We start from the raw sequence: 17,369 nt of genomic DNA, 5'->3' as shown, positions 1-17,369 counted from the left end.
ATCTTTTGTAATTTGTCAATCACTATGGAGTAAATACCACATGTTGGGAAAAGGCATGTCAGACATTTCTTTAAAAAAAAGAAAGACCTGCTTGATGACAACAGGAAAAAGTTCTAGAGAGTCACCACACAGCCAGAGTGGGATGAAAGCACATTTATGATGTTTTGACTGTGTGTGTAAAGTCAAAGAGAAACGTAAACTTATATTTGTAACACAATTCTTTAGCTTTCTCTAAACTGTAAGTTTTACTATAGACAGAAGTATTTCCATTTCCTAAGAAGAGTTTGTGTTGTTTCTTTCCCATCTACCCTCTCCACTACTTTGACCTTTGCATTCCACCCATTACAACATCTTTTAATAAACTTTACAAAACATACCTTAAGACCATGCAGTTACACCTACTATGAAATCAGTTTGTTTTCAGACAGAAGCTTTTTCTTTGTACCAAACTTGTCATGCTGATCAAGTAAAGATTTACCAAAGATGCCCTGAGTTGGTTATATCTGAACATGCAAGAGTTACATCACTTTTTTATTTGCAGGAAAACAAAATAAATAGTGGGATTGTCCTATCCCTGATGTCATTTTCCTCTCTACACATTAGAGGAAAAGGGCAGAGTACATAGCAGGCATTACAAATGAGCATGTTATGCTTCCCACGAGTTAGTCCAGGGGCATATATTTTCCTTTAGCATAAGAAATCCTTTGTTCCAAGAAAGAGCCCCAGTAAGAGGCTTCATTGACTGTTTAAAAAAAATATGGATGGAACAGCCAGTAGAAAAGCTGCTCTCATTAAAATAAGGAGCCTCACATAATAAAACAAGAGACTTAACATGGCAACTGCCACTAGAAGAACAAAAGGCGGCCTAATTCACAGGGAGTGTTCAAAACATGAACACAGTAAAATATTCACAAAGCAGCTATTAGAAGAATGTTCAGCATCTGCACTTTTTGGGAAGGCCTAACAAAACTGGTCTTTTAAAAATAAACAAATGAAAGGATTGAGGGAAATTGTGACACTTGAACTTCATGAACTTCTTTTTACATAAGTTATTTTGCAATCTTAGTTGTCAGAGGAGGGCTCCCTAAGAAGCTAAAGCTTTGCATTAACACAGTAAACATTAGAATAATGGTAGCAAGGACAAATTTTTACATTAATTATCCTCAAAAGGACTCATATTAGGATTACTGACTGCTAACTTAAATTCTTTCTCAAATCATCAGTTACAGGCAGATCTGGAGTTCATAGTGCTGAGGAATGTAGGTTACCACAGCCCATACAGGTACAGCAGTTATGGTAAAAGATGAGTGTTGGCCTGTGTCAGGTGGATTGGCCCTTGGTCTAATACAGGGAAGGTGAATGGGGGAATTGGAATGTATAGCCCAGGGATCGGCAACCTTTGGCACGCGGCTCGCCAGGGTAAGCCCCCTGGCGGGCTGGGCCGGTTTGTTTACCTGCCGCATCTGCAGGTTCGGCCGATCGCAGCTCCCACTGGCCGCTCCAGGCCAATGGGGGCTGCAGGAAGAGGTGTGGGCCGAGGGATGTGCTGGCCACTGCTTCCCACAGCCCCCATTGGCCTGCAGCGGTGAACCGCAGACACGGTAGGTAAACAAACTGGCCCGGCCCGCCAGGGGGCTTACCCTGGAAGGCCACATGCCAAAGGTTGCCGATCCCTGGTATAGCCTCTAATAGGCTGGTGGGTATGGGACCGGGTCTCAGGTGGCCAGTGTGTAGAGATATGAGATGCTGTGGTCCACAGGAGGGTTGATTCATATCTAGTAAGTGGGTTAACAGACAAGTCTTCTCCCCTCTGGGATAATGGAGTTCTTTGGAATATGAGATGGGGGAGTGTCAGAATTAAGGCTGCTGCTGGAAGTTTGTTAATTTCCAGACATTCAAGTTTCTCACATTACAGTGTTCTAGTGGAGTATTTGGTTTAAAGTGCAATTGCTTTTTAATGTGGGCATCAGCAGTCTTAACTATCACAAGCAGGGCTTGAAAAATCTACTCCCCCGGGGGCAAATAGGAATCTATGGTAGGCGATTGCCATCTTCCTTTCTAAACAAGTTGCCTTCTTTTTAAAAAGGATTAAGTCTCTAGTGCTGTTTTTTGTAGCAGAAGCCTTCAGAATGAGAACACTGTAACCAAGACAGTCAATAAATCTGCAGAAGTGGCTCCAGTCCTGCCACTGCAGATCAGATGATGAGTCAGCTGCCACTATGAAGAGTAAGTTGCCCTGAAGGGCTGCAACCCTCCCTTCACCCCCTGAAGGAGAGAGCAGTGGCTTCATCCCCTCCCCCTCCAAAGCAGGGGGCACAACCATCCCAACCCAGCATATGTGTGGGCTCCTGCCATCACCCCGCCAGGCTGGGGAACGGTGTGTGCATTTGAAGGACAGCGGATTTCTGTCACCACTCCTGCCATCCCAGCAGAGGAGTCTGTACAGAACTAATTGTCAGGGGAGAAGCATTAATTTATTGTTGGAAGGGCCCAGCTAGGGTGATTTATTGTGGGGTGCAGACCAGGCATTAATTGATTCATTAAGGAAGGCAAGAGCTGGCAGTAATTGGAGGCATGGAGTTCAGCCGGGGGAGGCTAGGGTGATGGATCCAAGTGGAGGGAAGGGCACCTGACTACACAGGTGTGGGTGTATCTCAGGAAGAGGGTATGGCTTGGGGCACACCCTCTGCATAGGCCTCAATGGCCCAGGCAATCCACACACACACACACTTTCGACATGCCCTCGTAAGGCAGTTCACTCCCTCTCCACACCCCACAGTGCCACCACCTGGTGCACAGCAGATCAAAGAAACAGAACCACAGGGATCCCAGTCTATATGAACCAAAGCATTTACTGCAAAAATGGATACAAACTCAGGAGGTGCAGGTTGGGGTTTGTCTGCGCGGTAACAATTAGCCCAACTTACTACACTCAAGCCAGCTACCTCAAGCGAGAGTGATTAGCAGCACAGAGTGATTGGATAAGCAGAACTATGAGTTGTTGTAACTTGAGCTGCTTTATCCCCACTGCATTATAAACTCCAGTTCGCAGCACTTGACCTTCAACCCACCTCACTGTCAGGCCAGTTAGCTCAAGCTTAAAGCATCATTTAATTTGAGCTAGAGATTTTGCGTGTGGAAAGGAGTTGGGGGAAAACTCGAGTTATAGGTCAAGCTAATAATGCAATAAAGACAAGCCATTAGTGTATTGTTTCAAATGGCAATTAAATGCATTAAATAAGATGGGTAGTTCCTACTCATTAGCCGTATAAGTCATGATGTTGCAAAAGATGCTAAATTAGATACAAGCTATTCCGTAATGCAAGTTTATAAGTCTGGCCAAAGTTACATATGCTGTAATTAGAGTGACCCATAAGCAGTTCAGACATTGAGCAATACGACAAAAAAGTCAACTCAGCACTTATTGGCATCTGAAATATAAAGGAGGTAGTCACTAATTTAGATGGAGGTGGAACCCAAAGACATTTATAAACTCATTACAAAATGTTTGTACGTAAGACTGTCTCTCTAAATATAGGTTGAAGATTTAAATATAAAGCATGCTGGGGTGGAAGATTGCAACCCCCAAGACAGTCACAAAAAGATCATTCTGAAACTGATGGAAGTTTTATATTAGTTCTGACAATATTGTTGGAAACCACATCCCTACAAAATATCTTCATTTTAAAACAAAAACACAGCTTCTTTTCCTTCATAATGCCAATTGGTGTATATTTAATATATCCAGGATATCTTCATTATACATACTGACATTTTTGTTTTGAATGTTAGGTTCTTAAATGTATCAGAACAGATGTGATGCCTAGAGTGTGCTACTATATATTTTACTACAGCAACTATAGGTCTCCAGTTACATCATAGGAAACAAAACTTCTGCTAACTTTCAAATTGATTTCCTTGGGGAAGGGGGCCTCAAAGCATGGAATAGAGAAAGAATCCAAATTAGTCACCAGGGCTCAAACACCTTGAGGTGGCAAACATCTTTTCATCAGGATGTATAGCAACGGTTCTCCTTAGGGAGTCCCTTTCTGGAGCCCTAAACAATGGAGTATACAGCATTTTACAACTCCCCATTTTAATACAGAGATGAGGCTCCTGAACTCATACAAGTCCCTTCATGACAGAGAAGTTCACTCAACTCAAGGAGCATTTCCTGCTGGAACATGTCAGCTCAGCAAGCAGCACCTCTACAGCAAAGGTATAACTGGTTCACTTGATAAGAATGTGTGTAGCCCGTGGCTACAACATGGCCAGAGCCAAGTAACATGATTTCAGATATGTTAGGCGTGGACTTCACTGCTAAAGAAGTGTTTTTTTACCTCAGGGTAACGAACGCACATGAGCTATCCTGAGGTAAAAACCACAATACTTCAATTTTACTGTGAAGTAAACAGCTCTATAGCCCTTCCGTGGGTTGACCTTAGGGAGTTTATCTCACGGCAAAACTGAAGTGCCTGATCTTTGCTGTCGCTCCACCTCAGAATAGCTCATGCACATTAGTTACCTCAAGGTAAAATATGCACCTTTTTTAGCAGTGAGGAAAAGGCACCTCAACAGCACATCTCAATAGTGCTTTTCAATCATGATAAGCTAACTGATAAACACCCTTTTTACCCAGCAAGGCAGGAACTGGGAGTGCAGCCCTCAAAGTCCCAGCATGTTGCTCTTTGGGTAGGCAAAGCCTGGCCATCCTGTTATATGGCTATAGTCAGGTACCAAGGAAAAGGTTTTTAAAGACCCCGGCAGGAGCAGGACAAATTATAATATGAAAAACCTGCCTGTCTTTTACTTTGAAAATCCTTACACAACACTAATAAGATTTCAGATGTATAAGCCTATGCCTTAAAGTCCAAAGGTACATAATACTTTACATTTATATAGACTGTCTGTATCCCAAAAGATGCAAAAATATTTTACTAGATAAAATGCAGCCTACCATTTTTCAGCACACTGAACAACAGGAATGGGAATTTTAGCCAAGGACATTAGAGCAAACCTCATTCCTATAAAATCAGTACTGGGATCAAGTGTCCAGGTAGAGAATGCTGCACCCTGATTTTAAAGGTGTCTTCCAAAAGATCCCCATGGCACTCAGCTTACAGGATCCACTTTGGAAGAGCAGAGTTGACCCTATTGGATTTGAACCTGTGGTTCCAGGGACCTGATTTATTCAAGTTTGATGATTAAGGCCCTGTGGTGAATACAGCTGACCTGCTCAGCAACAGTGATCATAATGTACTTAAATTTAACATCGGGGAAGGGAGGGGGAGGGGGAGAGATATATCAAAGAAGTCTGCCACAGTAATACTGAACTTCAAAAAAGAGGAACTACACAAAAGTGAGGAAGCCAGTTAAACGGAAATTAAAAGCAACATTCACAAGAGTGACATGCCTGCAAGTTGCATGGAAACTTTTTAAAAACACCACAGTAGAGGCTCAAATTAAATGTATACCCCAAATTAAAAACAGTAAGTGGACCAGAAACATGCCACCGTGGCTAAGCAACAAGCTAAAAGAGGCACTTAGAGGCAAAAAGGCATCATTTAAAAACTGGAAGCCAAATGCTGCTGAGGAAAATAGAAATGAACAAACTCTGGCAAGTCAAATGTAAAAGTATAATTAGGCAGGCCAAAAAAGAATTTGAAGAGGAACTAGCAAAAGACACAAAAACTAACAGCAAATATATTTTTTAAGTACATCAGAAGCAGGAAGCCAAACAAACAATCAGTGGGGCCCGACCGTCAAGGTGCTAAAGGAGCACTGAAAAAAGATAAGGCCACTGTGGAAAAGCTATGGCTTACACTACAGAGCTTACAGCAGCACAGCTACATTGGTGCAGATGCTCTAAGCCAGAGGTGGGCAAACTATGGCCCGTGGGCGACATCCAGCCCGTGGAACTGTCCTGCTCGGCCCTTCAGCTCCCAGCTGGGGAGGCTAGCCCCCCGCCCCTCCTCTGCTGTCCTCCCTTCCCCGCAGCCACACCGCCACGCGGGCAGTGCTCTGGGTGGCGGGGCTGCAGGCTCCTGCAAGGCAGTGCGGCAGCATGTCTGGCTCCGGTCAGGCGGCGTGGCTGCTCTGAGCAACATGGTAAGGGGACAGGGAGCAGGGGGCGGAGGTTCGGGGGGGGGGGGAGGGGAGAGAAGACACCTGTCAGGGGGCAGAGGTGTGGATAGGGGTCAGGGCAGTCAGGGAGCAGGGGGGTTGGATAGGGGGTGGGGTCCCAGGGGGGTTGGCTAGGTTGGAGGTTCTGAGGGGGGCAGTCAGGGGGTGGGAAGTGGGAGAGATCGGATAGGGGGCGGAGGTCAGGCTATTTGGAGAGGCACAGCCTTCCCTACCCGGCCCTCCATACAGTTTTGCAAGCCCAATGTGGCCCTCGGGCCAAAAAGTTTGCCCACCTCTGCTCTAAGCCAATGTGAGAGAGCTCTCCTATCGATTTAATTATTCCAGCAGAGCCAGAAGCTCTCCCACTGACATAGTGCTGTCCACACTGGCACTTAGGTCAGCGTAACTTATGTCACTCCGGGGGGGGTGGTTTATTCACACACACCCTGAGCAACATAGCTTAAAATCGGTATAAATTGTGTACACAGCCTAAATGAAATCTTTGCATCAATCTTCACTCCAGAGGATGTGAAGGAGATTCCCACACCTAAGCCATTATTTTTAAAAGACAAATCTGAGGAACTGTCCAGATTGAGCTGTTGATAGAGGATGTTTTCAAACAAATTGATAAATTAAACAATAGTAATAAGTCACCAGGACCAGATGATATTCACCCAAGAGTTCTAACAGAACTCAAATCTGAAATCGCAGCAATACTAACTATGGTATGTAACCTATCACTTAAATCAGCCTCTGTACCAGATGACTGAATGATAGCTAATGTAACTCCATTTTTTTTTTAAAAAAGGTCCCAGAGGTGAACCTAGCAATTACAGGCTGGTAAGTCTAACTTCAGAACCAGGCAGACTGGTTGAAACAAAATTATCAGACACGTAGATGAACATGATATGTTGGGGAAGAGTCAACATGGCTTTTGTAAAGAGAGATCATGCCTCAAATCTATTAGAATTCTTTGAGGAGGTCAACGAACATATGGACGAGAGTGATCCAGTGGATACAGTGTACTTGGACTTTCAGAAAGCCTTTGACAAGGTCCCTCACCAAAGGCTCTTAAGCAAAATAAGCAGCCATGGGACAAGAGGGAAGGTCCTTGCATGGCTCAGTAGCTAGTTAAAAAAAGGAAACAAAGAGTAAGAATAAATTATCAGTTTTCACAATGGAGAGAATTATATAGTGGGGTCCCCCAAGGATCTGTACTGGGTCCAATACTGTTCAACATATTTATAAATTATCTGGTAAAAGGGGTGAACCATAAGATAGCAAAGTGTGTAGAGGGTACAAAATTACTCAAGATGGTTAAGTCCAAAACAGACTGTGAAGAGTTACAAAGAGATCTCACAAAACTGGAAGCTGGGCAACAAAATGGCAGATGAAATTCAATGTTGATAAATCCAAAGTAATTCACGTTGGAAAACAATCTCAACTATATATAAAAAATGATGGGGTCTATATTAGTTATTACCACTCAAGAAAGAGCTCAGAGTCATTGTGGATAGTTCTCTGAAAACATTCGCCCAATGTGCAGCAGTGGTCAAAAAAGCCAACCAAATGAGGAACCATTAGGAAAGGGATAGAAAATAAAGACAGTAAATATCATGTCACTACATAAATCCATGGTATTTATCTAGAATACTGAATGCAGTCCTGGTCTCCCCATCTCAAAAAAGATACATTAGAATTGACAAAAATACAGAGAAGGGCAACAAAAATGACTAGGGGTATGGAACAGCTTCCATACGAGGAGAGATTAAAAAGACTGGGACTGTTCATCTTAGAAAAGAGACAACTAAGGGGGGATATAAATCTATAAAAACATGAATGATGTGGATAAAGTGAACAGGCAGCAGCTTTAAAATGAACAAAAGGAAGTACTACTTCTTTACACAAGGCACAGTCAACCTGTGGAACTCATTGCCAGGGGATATTGTGAATGCAAAAAGTAAAAGTGGATTCAAAAAAGAATTAGGCAAGTTCATGGAGACCCATCAATGATTATTAGCCAAGATATTCAGGGACGCAAACCCATGCTCTTAAGCCTCTGATTGCCAGCAGATGGCTCACTGAAAAATACCCCTGTTCTACTTCATTCCCAATGGATTATCAGGCCCCAGCCACTGTCAGAAGACAGAATACTGGGCTAGATGGAACATTGGTCTGAGGCAATATGGCTATTTTTATGATCTGGCAAAGTGATCTGCTGGCCCTCAGATCCAAATGTAGTCCCATTAAAGGCAATACAAATACACATTATTTAAGTTTCATAGTTACGTGATGTGGTGCTGTCATTTCATTCTGAGTTCTATAGTTGTATATACTTTCAGAGAGAGAGACTAGTGTTTTATAAACTGTCCTCCAGCACAAACCTACAAAATACAAATATGTTAATAAAAAAAATTGTAATTTTAAACATTCAAAAATCAAGAAGTGGAAAAGTTCCTATGGTAATTTCCTCTTACCACAAACTGAGATTTATGCTAGATACAGCATATAAACTGAAAAAATATTTCTCATATATAATTTTAGAGAATGGTTATGCTGTATAATATACACCTTAATATACAATATGGTTAAAATAGGCAAGTTACAGTTTAAATGATTCCCCTAGCTTTTCCTTTGCCTGACTTTCAAGTACTTAATATTGATTAGTAACAACCCGTTAGCTCAAAAGTGCACTTCATCTCATGTAGTTCTTTACATTGTACGTCAAGAGGCGTAGATCTCTTTCCACTGCCAGAGGGAGGGGCAAAGATCTTTAGCAACAGGAACTGTGGGGTGTATTGATCAAATCAAGAACGCTTAAAGACTCTGGGTTGGAACAGGTTCCAAGTCACATTATCTCCAAATCTAGATGATAATGATCATCATCATTGTTAGTAGCAACTTATTCGGAAGGTTAGTTTTATTTTCAATGCCAGTAAGATTCCTCATGGAAAGAGGAGACCTGATCAACGAGAGCTGTCACAAAATCCTGCTGCTGTGGCAGTTTGACTGTAGGGCAGATGTCAGACAGAGCTCAGAGATTGTGTATCGCACTGCAACTCACACCCCAAGAGCATCCTTCATGCTTTTTTGTGCCGCACTAAAATAAATTATCCCCCACCCTTCACCACACCCCAGAAGGAGAGACGCTTACACATACACAGCTTTACAAATTCGCCGAGTGAAGTCCCCTCCCTCACCCCAGCCTGTCCCCCCCGACTGAGCGTGTAGGGGCAACAGCTGATCTCCGGGCTGCTCCTAGAGACACCCCGGGGGTTACACGGTCTAGGGCCGAGGATACAGCGTGGTTCCCGTGTGCCGAGCTGGGGAAGTACTCACACGCAGCGGCTGCAGAACTCACGCTCCCCCGTGCAGCTGCCGGGCACGCTGCGGCCACAGGCAGAGCCCTTCCAGCCGCCGCATCCCGCAGCTCCCTGCCCTGATTCATTCGCCTCCGCCCGCCCGCACCGTTCGAAAGGCCCAATCAGGGGGAGCGAGGAGGAGCCTGGCGAGCCGGGCCCGAAGCCCTGGGTGTCGGCCACAGCCAGCCACACCCCTCCGGCGGGCGAGCCCGGCCTCATCCTCTGCAGGGCCTTCTAGGCGCAGACTCAAACCCCAGCCGCTCCCTGGCCTGGGGCGGCTGCAACAGCATCACCTGACAGCCCTTGTGCTGCTGCCTCCCAGTCCCCGGGCGAGGCTCTGTCCGGGGAGAGTGAGGAGGCGCTAGGAGGGGGAGGATGTCGCTGCAGGCTGCCCCCATGGGAGGGGCAGGGTCAGTGGCCCATGCACCCGGCTCTTCTGCAGCCCCCGAACGTGTTGCAGAGTCCTCCCCGTGCTGCCAAATTGTGCTTCGTAGGATGTGAGGATAACCTCCCACCCTATGAGAGACCCCCCGGGAAGTATACAGTGCTAGCTGCCTGAGTCTGCAGACACCAGAAACAATAGCTCCCACTCCCTGAAGGTGCGTTGCCCCCATCTAGCTGCATGAACTTTTATATCTGGTTATGCAATTTGCAGTGTCAACTTGAGTGATAACCATTTCAAGCTGATCGTTTTAACGTCCAGCTCCCTTTTCCAAGCCAACAGTTGTCTTCTACACTTCCCTGAGTGCCAGGGTCCCAACCCAGTCACCCCACCCACCTTCTGCTTCCCTCTGCCAACTTTGCAGTGCAGCTCTGCAATGTTCAGCATGACAAAAATTAAAAATGTAAAGACAGCATAAAATAATTGAATGTAATAGTGAGACAGGGATACTGTAGTGAGTGTATTACTCATTTTCACGGGTGCTACAAACACGAGTTTTTGAATTTTGCTGAAGCTGCAGGCAGCAGAGTCTACTGCTCTGGAGTGCAGGGCTTTTTTGCCGCCCCAAGCACAAAAAAAAAAAAAATCAGGGCGGCCAGAACAGCAAAGCAAAAAAAAAAAAAAAAAAAAACCCACACCTGAGGGGCAGCCGGAGCCAGGGTGCAGGGGGACTCCCTGCACTGCAGACATGCCCCGGCTAGCGGGGGCGGGGGGGAGGAGAGAGAGAAGGGGGCGGCCAGGGCTTAAGCGGGGCACTCGCCACACAGCCCCGACTGCCGCGCTGCCTGCCAGGAGGGCTCCACACTGCTCTGGTCGGCGGAGAGGGAAGGACGCGGGCTGCCCTGCCGTGCTTGCTACAGACCTGGCACCGGCTGGGGCAGACAGAGCACGCAGCCCGCTCCCAGCAGGGAGCTCCCCTCCTCCACGCCGCCGCCTCCTACAGGGCGGCCGGATTGGCAAACAAAACAAAACAAAGCGGCCGTGCCGCCCTAGGATTGGGCCCCATAGAATCTGCCGCCCCAAGCATGAGCTTGCTCGGCTGGTACCTGCCAAAGAATACTGGGGTCTTGCTGCAAAATTTAGGTCACAGTTACTGTGGAGTACATGTGGCCTTGCGTACAGTCTCTTTTCACCATTAGAGTGGGCAAGAAATTGCTGTGTGCTGTGCAAACTCTAGCCACTATAAAATGGGGGAGGAGAGGGGTCATTTTGCTGTGGGTTTTACTTTCTTTACCCAAAAACATCATTTTCTAGCCTTGTCTGTTATAACTGGTCAGCGAAGAGAAATAATAGTACTTAATAAATATTAGTGTATGCCTGTTAGATGGTATTAGTCTGTTATTAGATGGAAATGGTAAAATTGTCCATAATCAGAAAAAGCAGAAGTGTTAAATAGATATTTCAGTACAGTATTTGGGACAAATCCAAATGATGTAGTCATGTCATATGATTATGATGATGATGATGACGACGATGAAACACTTCCTATTCCAATAGTAACTCAGAAAGATGTTAGACAGCAGGAACTAAAATTAGACATTTTTAAATGAACACGTCCTGATAACTTGCTTCCAAGAGCTCACTGGACTGTTAATGTTGATTTTCAGTAAGTCTTGGAACACTGAGGAAGTTCTTGAAGACTGAAGGAAAGTTAATGTGGTGCCAATATTTTAAAAGGGTAAACAGGATGACTTGGGTAATTATAGGCCTGACATCAATATCGGACAAAATAATGGAACAGCTCATACAGGACTCAGTTAATAAAGAATTATTATTATATTGTTATAATTAATAACAATCAACATTATGGAAAATAGATCCTGTCAAACTAACTTGATAATTTTTTTATGAAATTACAAACTTGGTTGACAAAGGTAATAATGTTTATATAATATACTTAGATTTCCATAAGGTGTTTGACTTGGTACTGCATGATATTTTGATTAAAAAACTAGAACAATAAAAAATTAACATGGCACACATTAAATGGATTAAAAAGTGGCCAACTAACATCTCAAAATGTAATTATAAAGGGAGACACCACGACATGTCAACACCGTGACACAGGCCATTACCATCTGATCCCACTGAGGGTTACCAAAAAAAACTGCACCATCTGCTCAAGAAACTCCCTGAAGAAGCACAGGAACAAATCTACACAGACACCCCTAGAGCCCAGACCAGGGGTATTCTATTTGCTACCCAAGATTCATAAACCTGGGAATCCTGGATGCCCCACCATCCCAGGCATTGGCACCCTGACAGCAGGATTGTCTGGCTATGTGGACCCTCTCCTCAGGCCGTACGCTACCAGTACTCCCAGCTATCTTCGAGACACCACTGACTTCCAGAGGAAACTACAATCCATTGGTGATCTTCCAGAAAACATTATCCTAGCCACTATTGATGTAGAAGCTCTCTACACCAACATTCCACACGAAGATGGACTACAAGCTGTCAGGAATGGTATCCCCAATAATGTCACGGCAAACCTGGTGGCTGAACTTTGTGATTTTGTCCTCACCCACGACTATTTCAGATTTGGGGATAATTTATACCTTCAAGTCAGCGGCACAGTATGCCAACATTTTTGTGGCTGACTTAGAACAACGCTTCCTCAGCTCTCGTCCCCTAGCACCCCTACTCTACTTGCACTACATTGATGACATCATCATCATCTGGACCCATGGGAAGGAGGCCCTTGAGGAATTCCACCAGGATTTCAACTATTTCCACCCCACCATCAACCTCAGCCTGGACAAGTCCACACAAGAGATCCACTTCCTGGACACTACAGTGCAAATAAGTGATGGTCACATAAACACCACCCTATACCGGAAACCTACTGACCACTATACTTACCTACATGCGTCCAGCTTTCATCCAGACCACATCACATGATCCATTGTCTACAGCCAAGCTCTAAGATACAACCGCATTTGCTCCAATCCCTCAGACAGAGACAAACACCTACAGGATCTCTATCAAGCATTCTTATAACTACAGTATCCACCTGCTGAAGTGAAGAAACAGATTGACAGAGCAAGAAGGGTACCCAGAAGTCACCTACTACAGGACAGGCCCAACAAAGAAAGTAACAGAATGCCACTAGCCGTCACCTTCAGCCCCCAACTAAAACCTCTCCAGCGCATCATCAAGGATCTACAACAGGGGTCGGCAACCTTTCAGAAGTGGTGTGCCGACTCTTCATTTATTCACTCTAATTTAAGTTTTTTGTGCCAGTAATACATTTTAACATTTTTAGAAGGTTTCTTTCTCTAAGTCTATAATATATAACTAAACTATTGTTGTATGTAAAGTAAATAAGAAGCTTCATTTAAAATTAAATTAAAATGCAGAGCCCCCCGGACTGGTGGCCAGGATCCAGGCAGCATGAGTGCTACTGAAAATCAGCTTGCGTGCCGCTTTTGGCACGCATGCCATAGGTTGCCTACCCCTGATCTACAACCTATCCTGAAGGATGATCCCTCACTCTCACAGACTTTGGGAGACAGGCCAGTCCTCACTTACAGACAGCCCTCCAACCTGAAGCAAATACTCACCAGCAACTACACACCACACAACAAAAACACTAACCCAGGAACCAATCCCTGCAACAAACCCCATTGCCAACTCTGTCCACATATTTATTCAAGGGACACCATCATAGGTCCTAACCACATCAGCCACACCATCAGGGGCTCATTCACCTGCACATCTACCAATGTGATATATGCCATCATGTGCCAGCAATGTACCTCTGGCATGTACATTGACCAAACTGGACAGTCTCTACACAAAAGAATAAATGGACACGAATCAGACATCAAGAATTGTAACATTCAAAAACCAGTAGGAGAGCACTTCAATCTCCCTGGACATTCAATGACAGACTTAAAAGTGGCAATTCTTCAATAAAAAAACGTCAAAAACAGACTTCGATGAGAAACTGCAGAACTGGAATTAATTTACAAACTGGACACCATCAAATTAGGCGTGAATAAAGATTGGGAGTGGATGGGTCACTACAAAAAGTAATTTACCTCTGTTGATACTCATACCTTCTCGTCAACTGTTGGGAATGGGCGATGTCCACCTTGATTGCATTGGCCTCATTAGCACTACAAAAGTAATTTCCCCTCTGTTGATATTCACCCCTTCTTGTCAATAGTTGAGAATAGGCCACTTCCACCTTAATTGAATTAGCACTGACCCCCCCTTGGTAAGGCAACTCCCATCTTTTCATGTGCTGTAATATATATACTGCGTACTGTATTTTTCACTCCATGCAACAGATGAAGTGGGTTTTAGCCCACGAAATCTTATGCCCAAATAAATTTGTTAGTCTCTAAGGTGCCACAAGGACTCCTCGTTGTTTTTGCTGATAGACTAACATGGCTACCACTCTGAAACATGACACAGGTGTGTTTCTAGTGGTGTCAGGCGAGGATCAGTTCTTGGCACTACACAGTTGAGCATTTTTATCAATCACTTGGAAGAAAACATAAAATGATCACTAATAAAGTTTGCAAATGACACAAAGATTGAGAGCGTGGTAAACAGGCCCGCCAACAGGGGGGCCAAAGAGGGCAATTGCCCATTGGCAATTGAACTGCGGCCAATGGGAGCTGCAGAGGTGATGCCTGTGGGCAGCGGCGTGCAGAGACCCCATGGGCCCCCGCCTAGGAGCTGCTGCAGCCAGAGGGGCGTACCGGTCGCTTTCGGGAGCCGCCCGAGGTAAGCACCGACCCCCTGACCCCCCCTTGCACTCCAGCCCCCTGCCCCAACCTAAAGTCCACACCCTGCACCCAAACTCCCTCCCAGTGCTCATCCCCCCACACACCCAAACTCCCTCCCAGAGACCGCACCCACTCCCACACCCAAACTCCCTCCCAGAGCCTGCACCCCCTCCTGCACCCCAACCTTGCCCCAGGACAGGGGGTGGGGCAAGAGTCTTTGGGTTTGTGGGATTAGACAGTTGGCAACCCTGCTCGGTGGGCATGTGGAAGCCCTGGCCGTGCTGAAAAAGTGCACCCAGCAGCGCAGCCAGCAGCTCACTGGACACCAGCAGTGCAGCCGGCAGCTTGCTGGGCACCAGCCAGCGCAGGCGCAGCACTGCCCAAATGTCAGGCGGACCGCATCGGCGCGGCTTGTGCGTGCATGAGAGCCCACTGACTGTTCTGCCCTGGGGCCCGGAATTACTGTCAACGGGCCTGGTGGTAAATAATGGGAGAGGACAGGTCACTAATACAGAGCTATCTGGATTACTTGGTAAACTGGGTACAACCAAACTGTGTGTTTTAATATGGCTAAATGTAAATATATTCCTCTAGGAACAAAGAATGTAGCCATACTTACAGGATGGGGGACTCTGTCCTGGAAAGCAATGCCTCTGAAGAAGATCTGGGGCGCAGGGCTGACAGTTTGTGACCACCAGGTAATAATCTTGTGACCCCCAGTTTGAAAAGCCCTGCTCTAGTTCAAATAGGGTGACCAGATGTCCCGATTTTATAGGGACAGTCCCGATTTTTGGGTCTTTTTCTTATATAGATTCCTATTACCCCCCAACCCCTGTCCCGATTTTTCACATTTGCTGTCTGGTCACCCTAAGTTCAAAGAGGAATTAATTCAGTGTCATTCCATGACCTGTGTTATGCAGGAGGTCAAACTAGACAATCACAATGGTCTCTTGTGACCCTAAGAGCCCCTCAGTGCCCACTGGCAGAAGGCCCACTATAGTGTAACTCATATCAGCCTGACACACTCACTACCCACAAAATACTATTGTCATAATATATATCTAAAAGGTGGCTTTCTTGTAAGGTGTTTTATGTAAACTGGTGACATGCTGGCACCGAAAGTAATTGCATGAGATATATACGGGTTGTGTACAAAGCGTTGTATGTGTGTTCTGGAAATTTGTTCTTAAAGTGTGTTTGAGAGGCAGTGCAGACATTGAGCCTGCCATAGTCATAGGCATGTGGACTCCCCTGCCTGACTGGCTTGATTACAGGCAGAGGACAATGAAAATACATATACATATCAGGTAAAGGAAGCAATCAAGCTAACTAGCAACTGAGGAAGGAGCTTAGTGAGCTCACCAGAGGTCAGCATTGCACCCCAGGAAGCCTTCAATGGCCTCTGGGTAATATATAAGGGGATCAAAAAGACATTTTACTGATCCGGGACTAGGGGACTAAGGGTACCACAATCTCTGAGCCAATCCCCTACTCTGGAGGTATAGTAGTCTGGATGCTGGTAACTTGATATAAATAAAAAACTGTACAGGCAAAAGATTGTAACTTACTAAAATTAAGTTTTAGTCACCAGAGGGCGCGTTTTGTTTATAACCTGTCTCTTTTGTTCTTGTTTAATATCACTTAAATCTCTGGTCTTTAATAATAAACGTATTCTTGGTTTATGACAAAACCATCTCAACACTTTGTATTGTCTTCAGCTAGCCTATCAGGCTGGTGTGTGCTCTGTCTCCTTAGAAGCAGCGAATTTAATAATTTCTGGCAGAGTCACAGTAAGAGGGCCTGGACACTGCAAGGAGATGTCTCTGGGGAACTGGGGTTCACTGATTGTTACCTCAAGGCAAGATTTATACTGGCAGAGTCTCAAGGAGTTTGCTGGCATACAGGCTGACACACAGTTTAGCAGCAGCAAAGCTGCTGAGGCAATGTGATAATACAATGACAAAGTTTTGGGTATGCTGAGCAGAATGTGTCAGCCTTATAATCTAAGAATCAAATTATGTTTGAAAGCAACTCTTGTTCCCTAGAGTAATAGCAACTGATTTTGTCATATGTTCTCCAAGCAGGATACCAACTACACAATGGGGAAACACCTGTCTAGTCAAATATTTACATTTCAGAAGACTTCCCTTTACACTCTATCATGGTGAAAAGCAACTAGAGGCTGTGTCTACACTACAATATTTCTTCCTCTTTCACCGGTGCATTATTACCAGTGCAGTCCCTCCCCCGAGGTAGCAAAGGTGGGAGTGCTAGCATAAACAGGGCACAGGTGTTTTCACCAACCTGTTCTAAACCTGCTCAGAGCAGATTTAGACAATTCCACTGTCGTAAATGCTACACCCACCATTCCTACGACTTATGGAGCAATAAAAGTGACTGTGCAAAGGTGGAGATTTTAAGAAAACACTTAGGTTCCAATCCTGAAAATATGTATTAGCAAAGTCCTGTTGAAGTCAATGGGACTATTCACATATATAAAGTTAAGCACATGTATAAGTTTTTGTGGGATGGAAACTTTAGTGTAGACAAAGCAATATTAGCCACTAGTGAGAAAGTGGCTAAAAAACATAAAAGAAAAAAGCACTCCAGCATAATGCGTAATAGGGAAAGGAGTGGGCAGGACCAAGAAGAGAATATGTTTGTATTGTTACTACAAAACATCTCTGACAAAAGACCACTTCA

At 44.9% G+C, this 17,369-nt stretch overlaps 1 protein-coding gene across 7 annotated transcripts in view; it reads right to left on the bottom strand.

Annotated features, from left to right (window-relative positions):
- Nucleotides 1–9,765, bottom strand: part of GAS2L3 (growth arrest specific 2 like 3) — a 33,605-nt gene extending 23,840 nt beyond the window's left edge. Inside the window, exons 1-2 of one of the 7 annotated variants that reach the window (XM_005305253.5) lie at nt 9,463–9,765; nt 8,413–8,507 (exon numbers count right to left, since the gene is read on the bottom strand). Coding sequence is in view for 1 of the 7 variants with exons in the window: in XM_065561294.1 (XP_065417366.1) it covers nt 8,413–8,507; nt 9,463–9,571 (204 nt within the window). In the remaining 6 variants the exon portion in view is untranslated. Of the gene's footprint in view, nt 1–377; nt 1,370–8,412; nt 8,508–9,424 lie in introns of those variants that run through there. The other 6 variants (XM_065561294.1, XM_005305255.5, XM_065561319.1 and 3 more) reach the window with 6 other exon arrangements.
- Between the last annotated feature and the right edge of the window lie 7,604 nt (nt 9,766–17,369).

This window comes from Chrysemys picta, chromosome 1 (assembly GCF_011386835.1).
Source record: "Chrysemys picta bellii isolate R12L10 chromosome 1, ASM1138683v2, whole genome shotgun sequence".
In the NCBI taxonomy this organism is placed as follows: Eukaryota; Metazoa; Chordata; order Testudines; family Emydidae; genus Chrysemys; species Chrysemys picta.
Note: the sequence above shows the minus strand (reverse complement) of the source record. Positions and strands in the feature narration are given on the sequence as shown.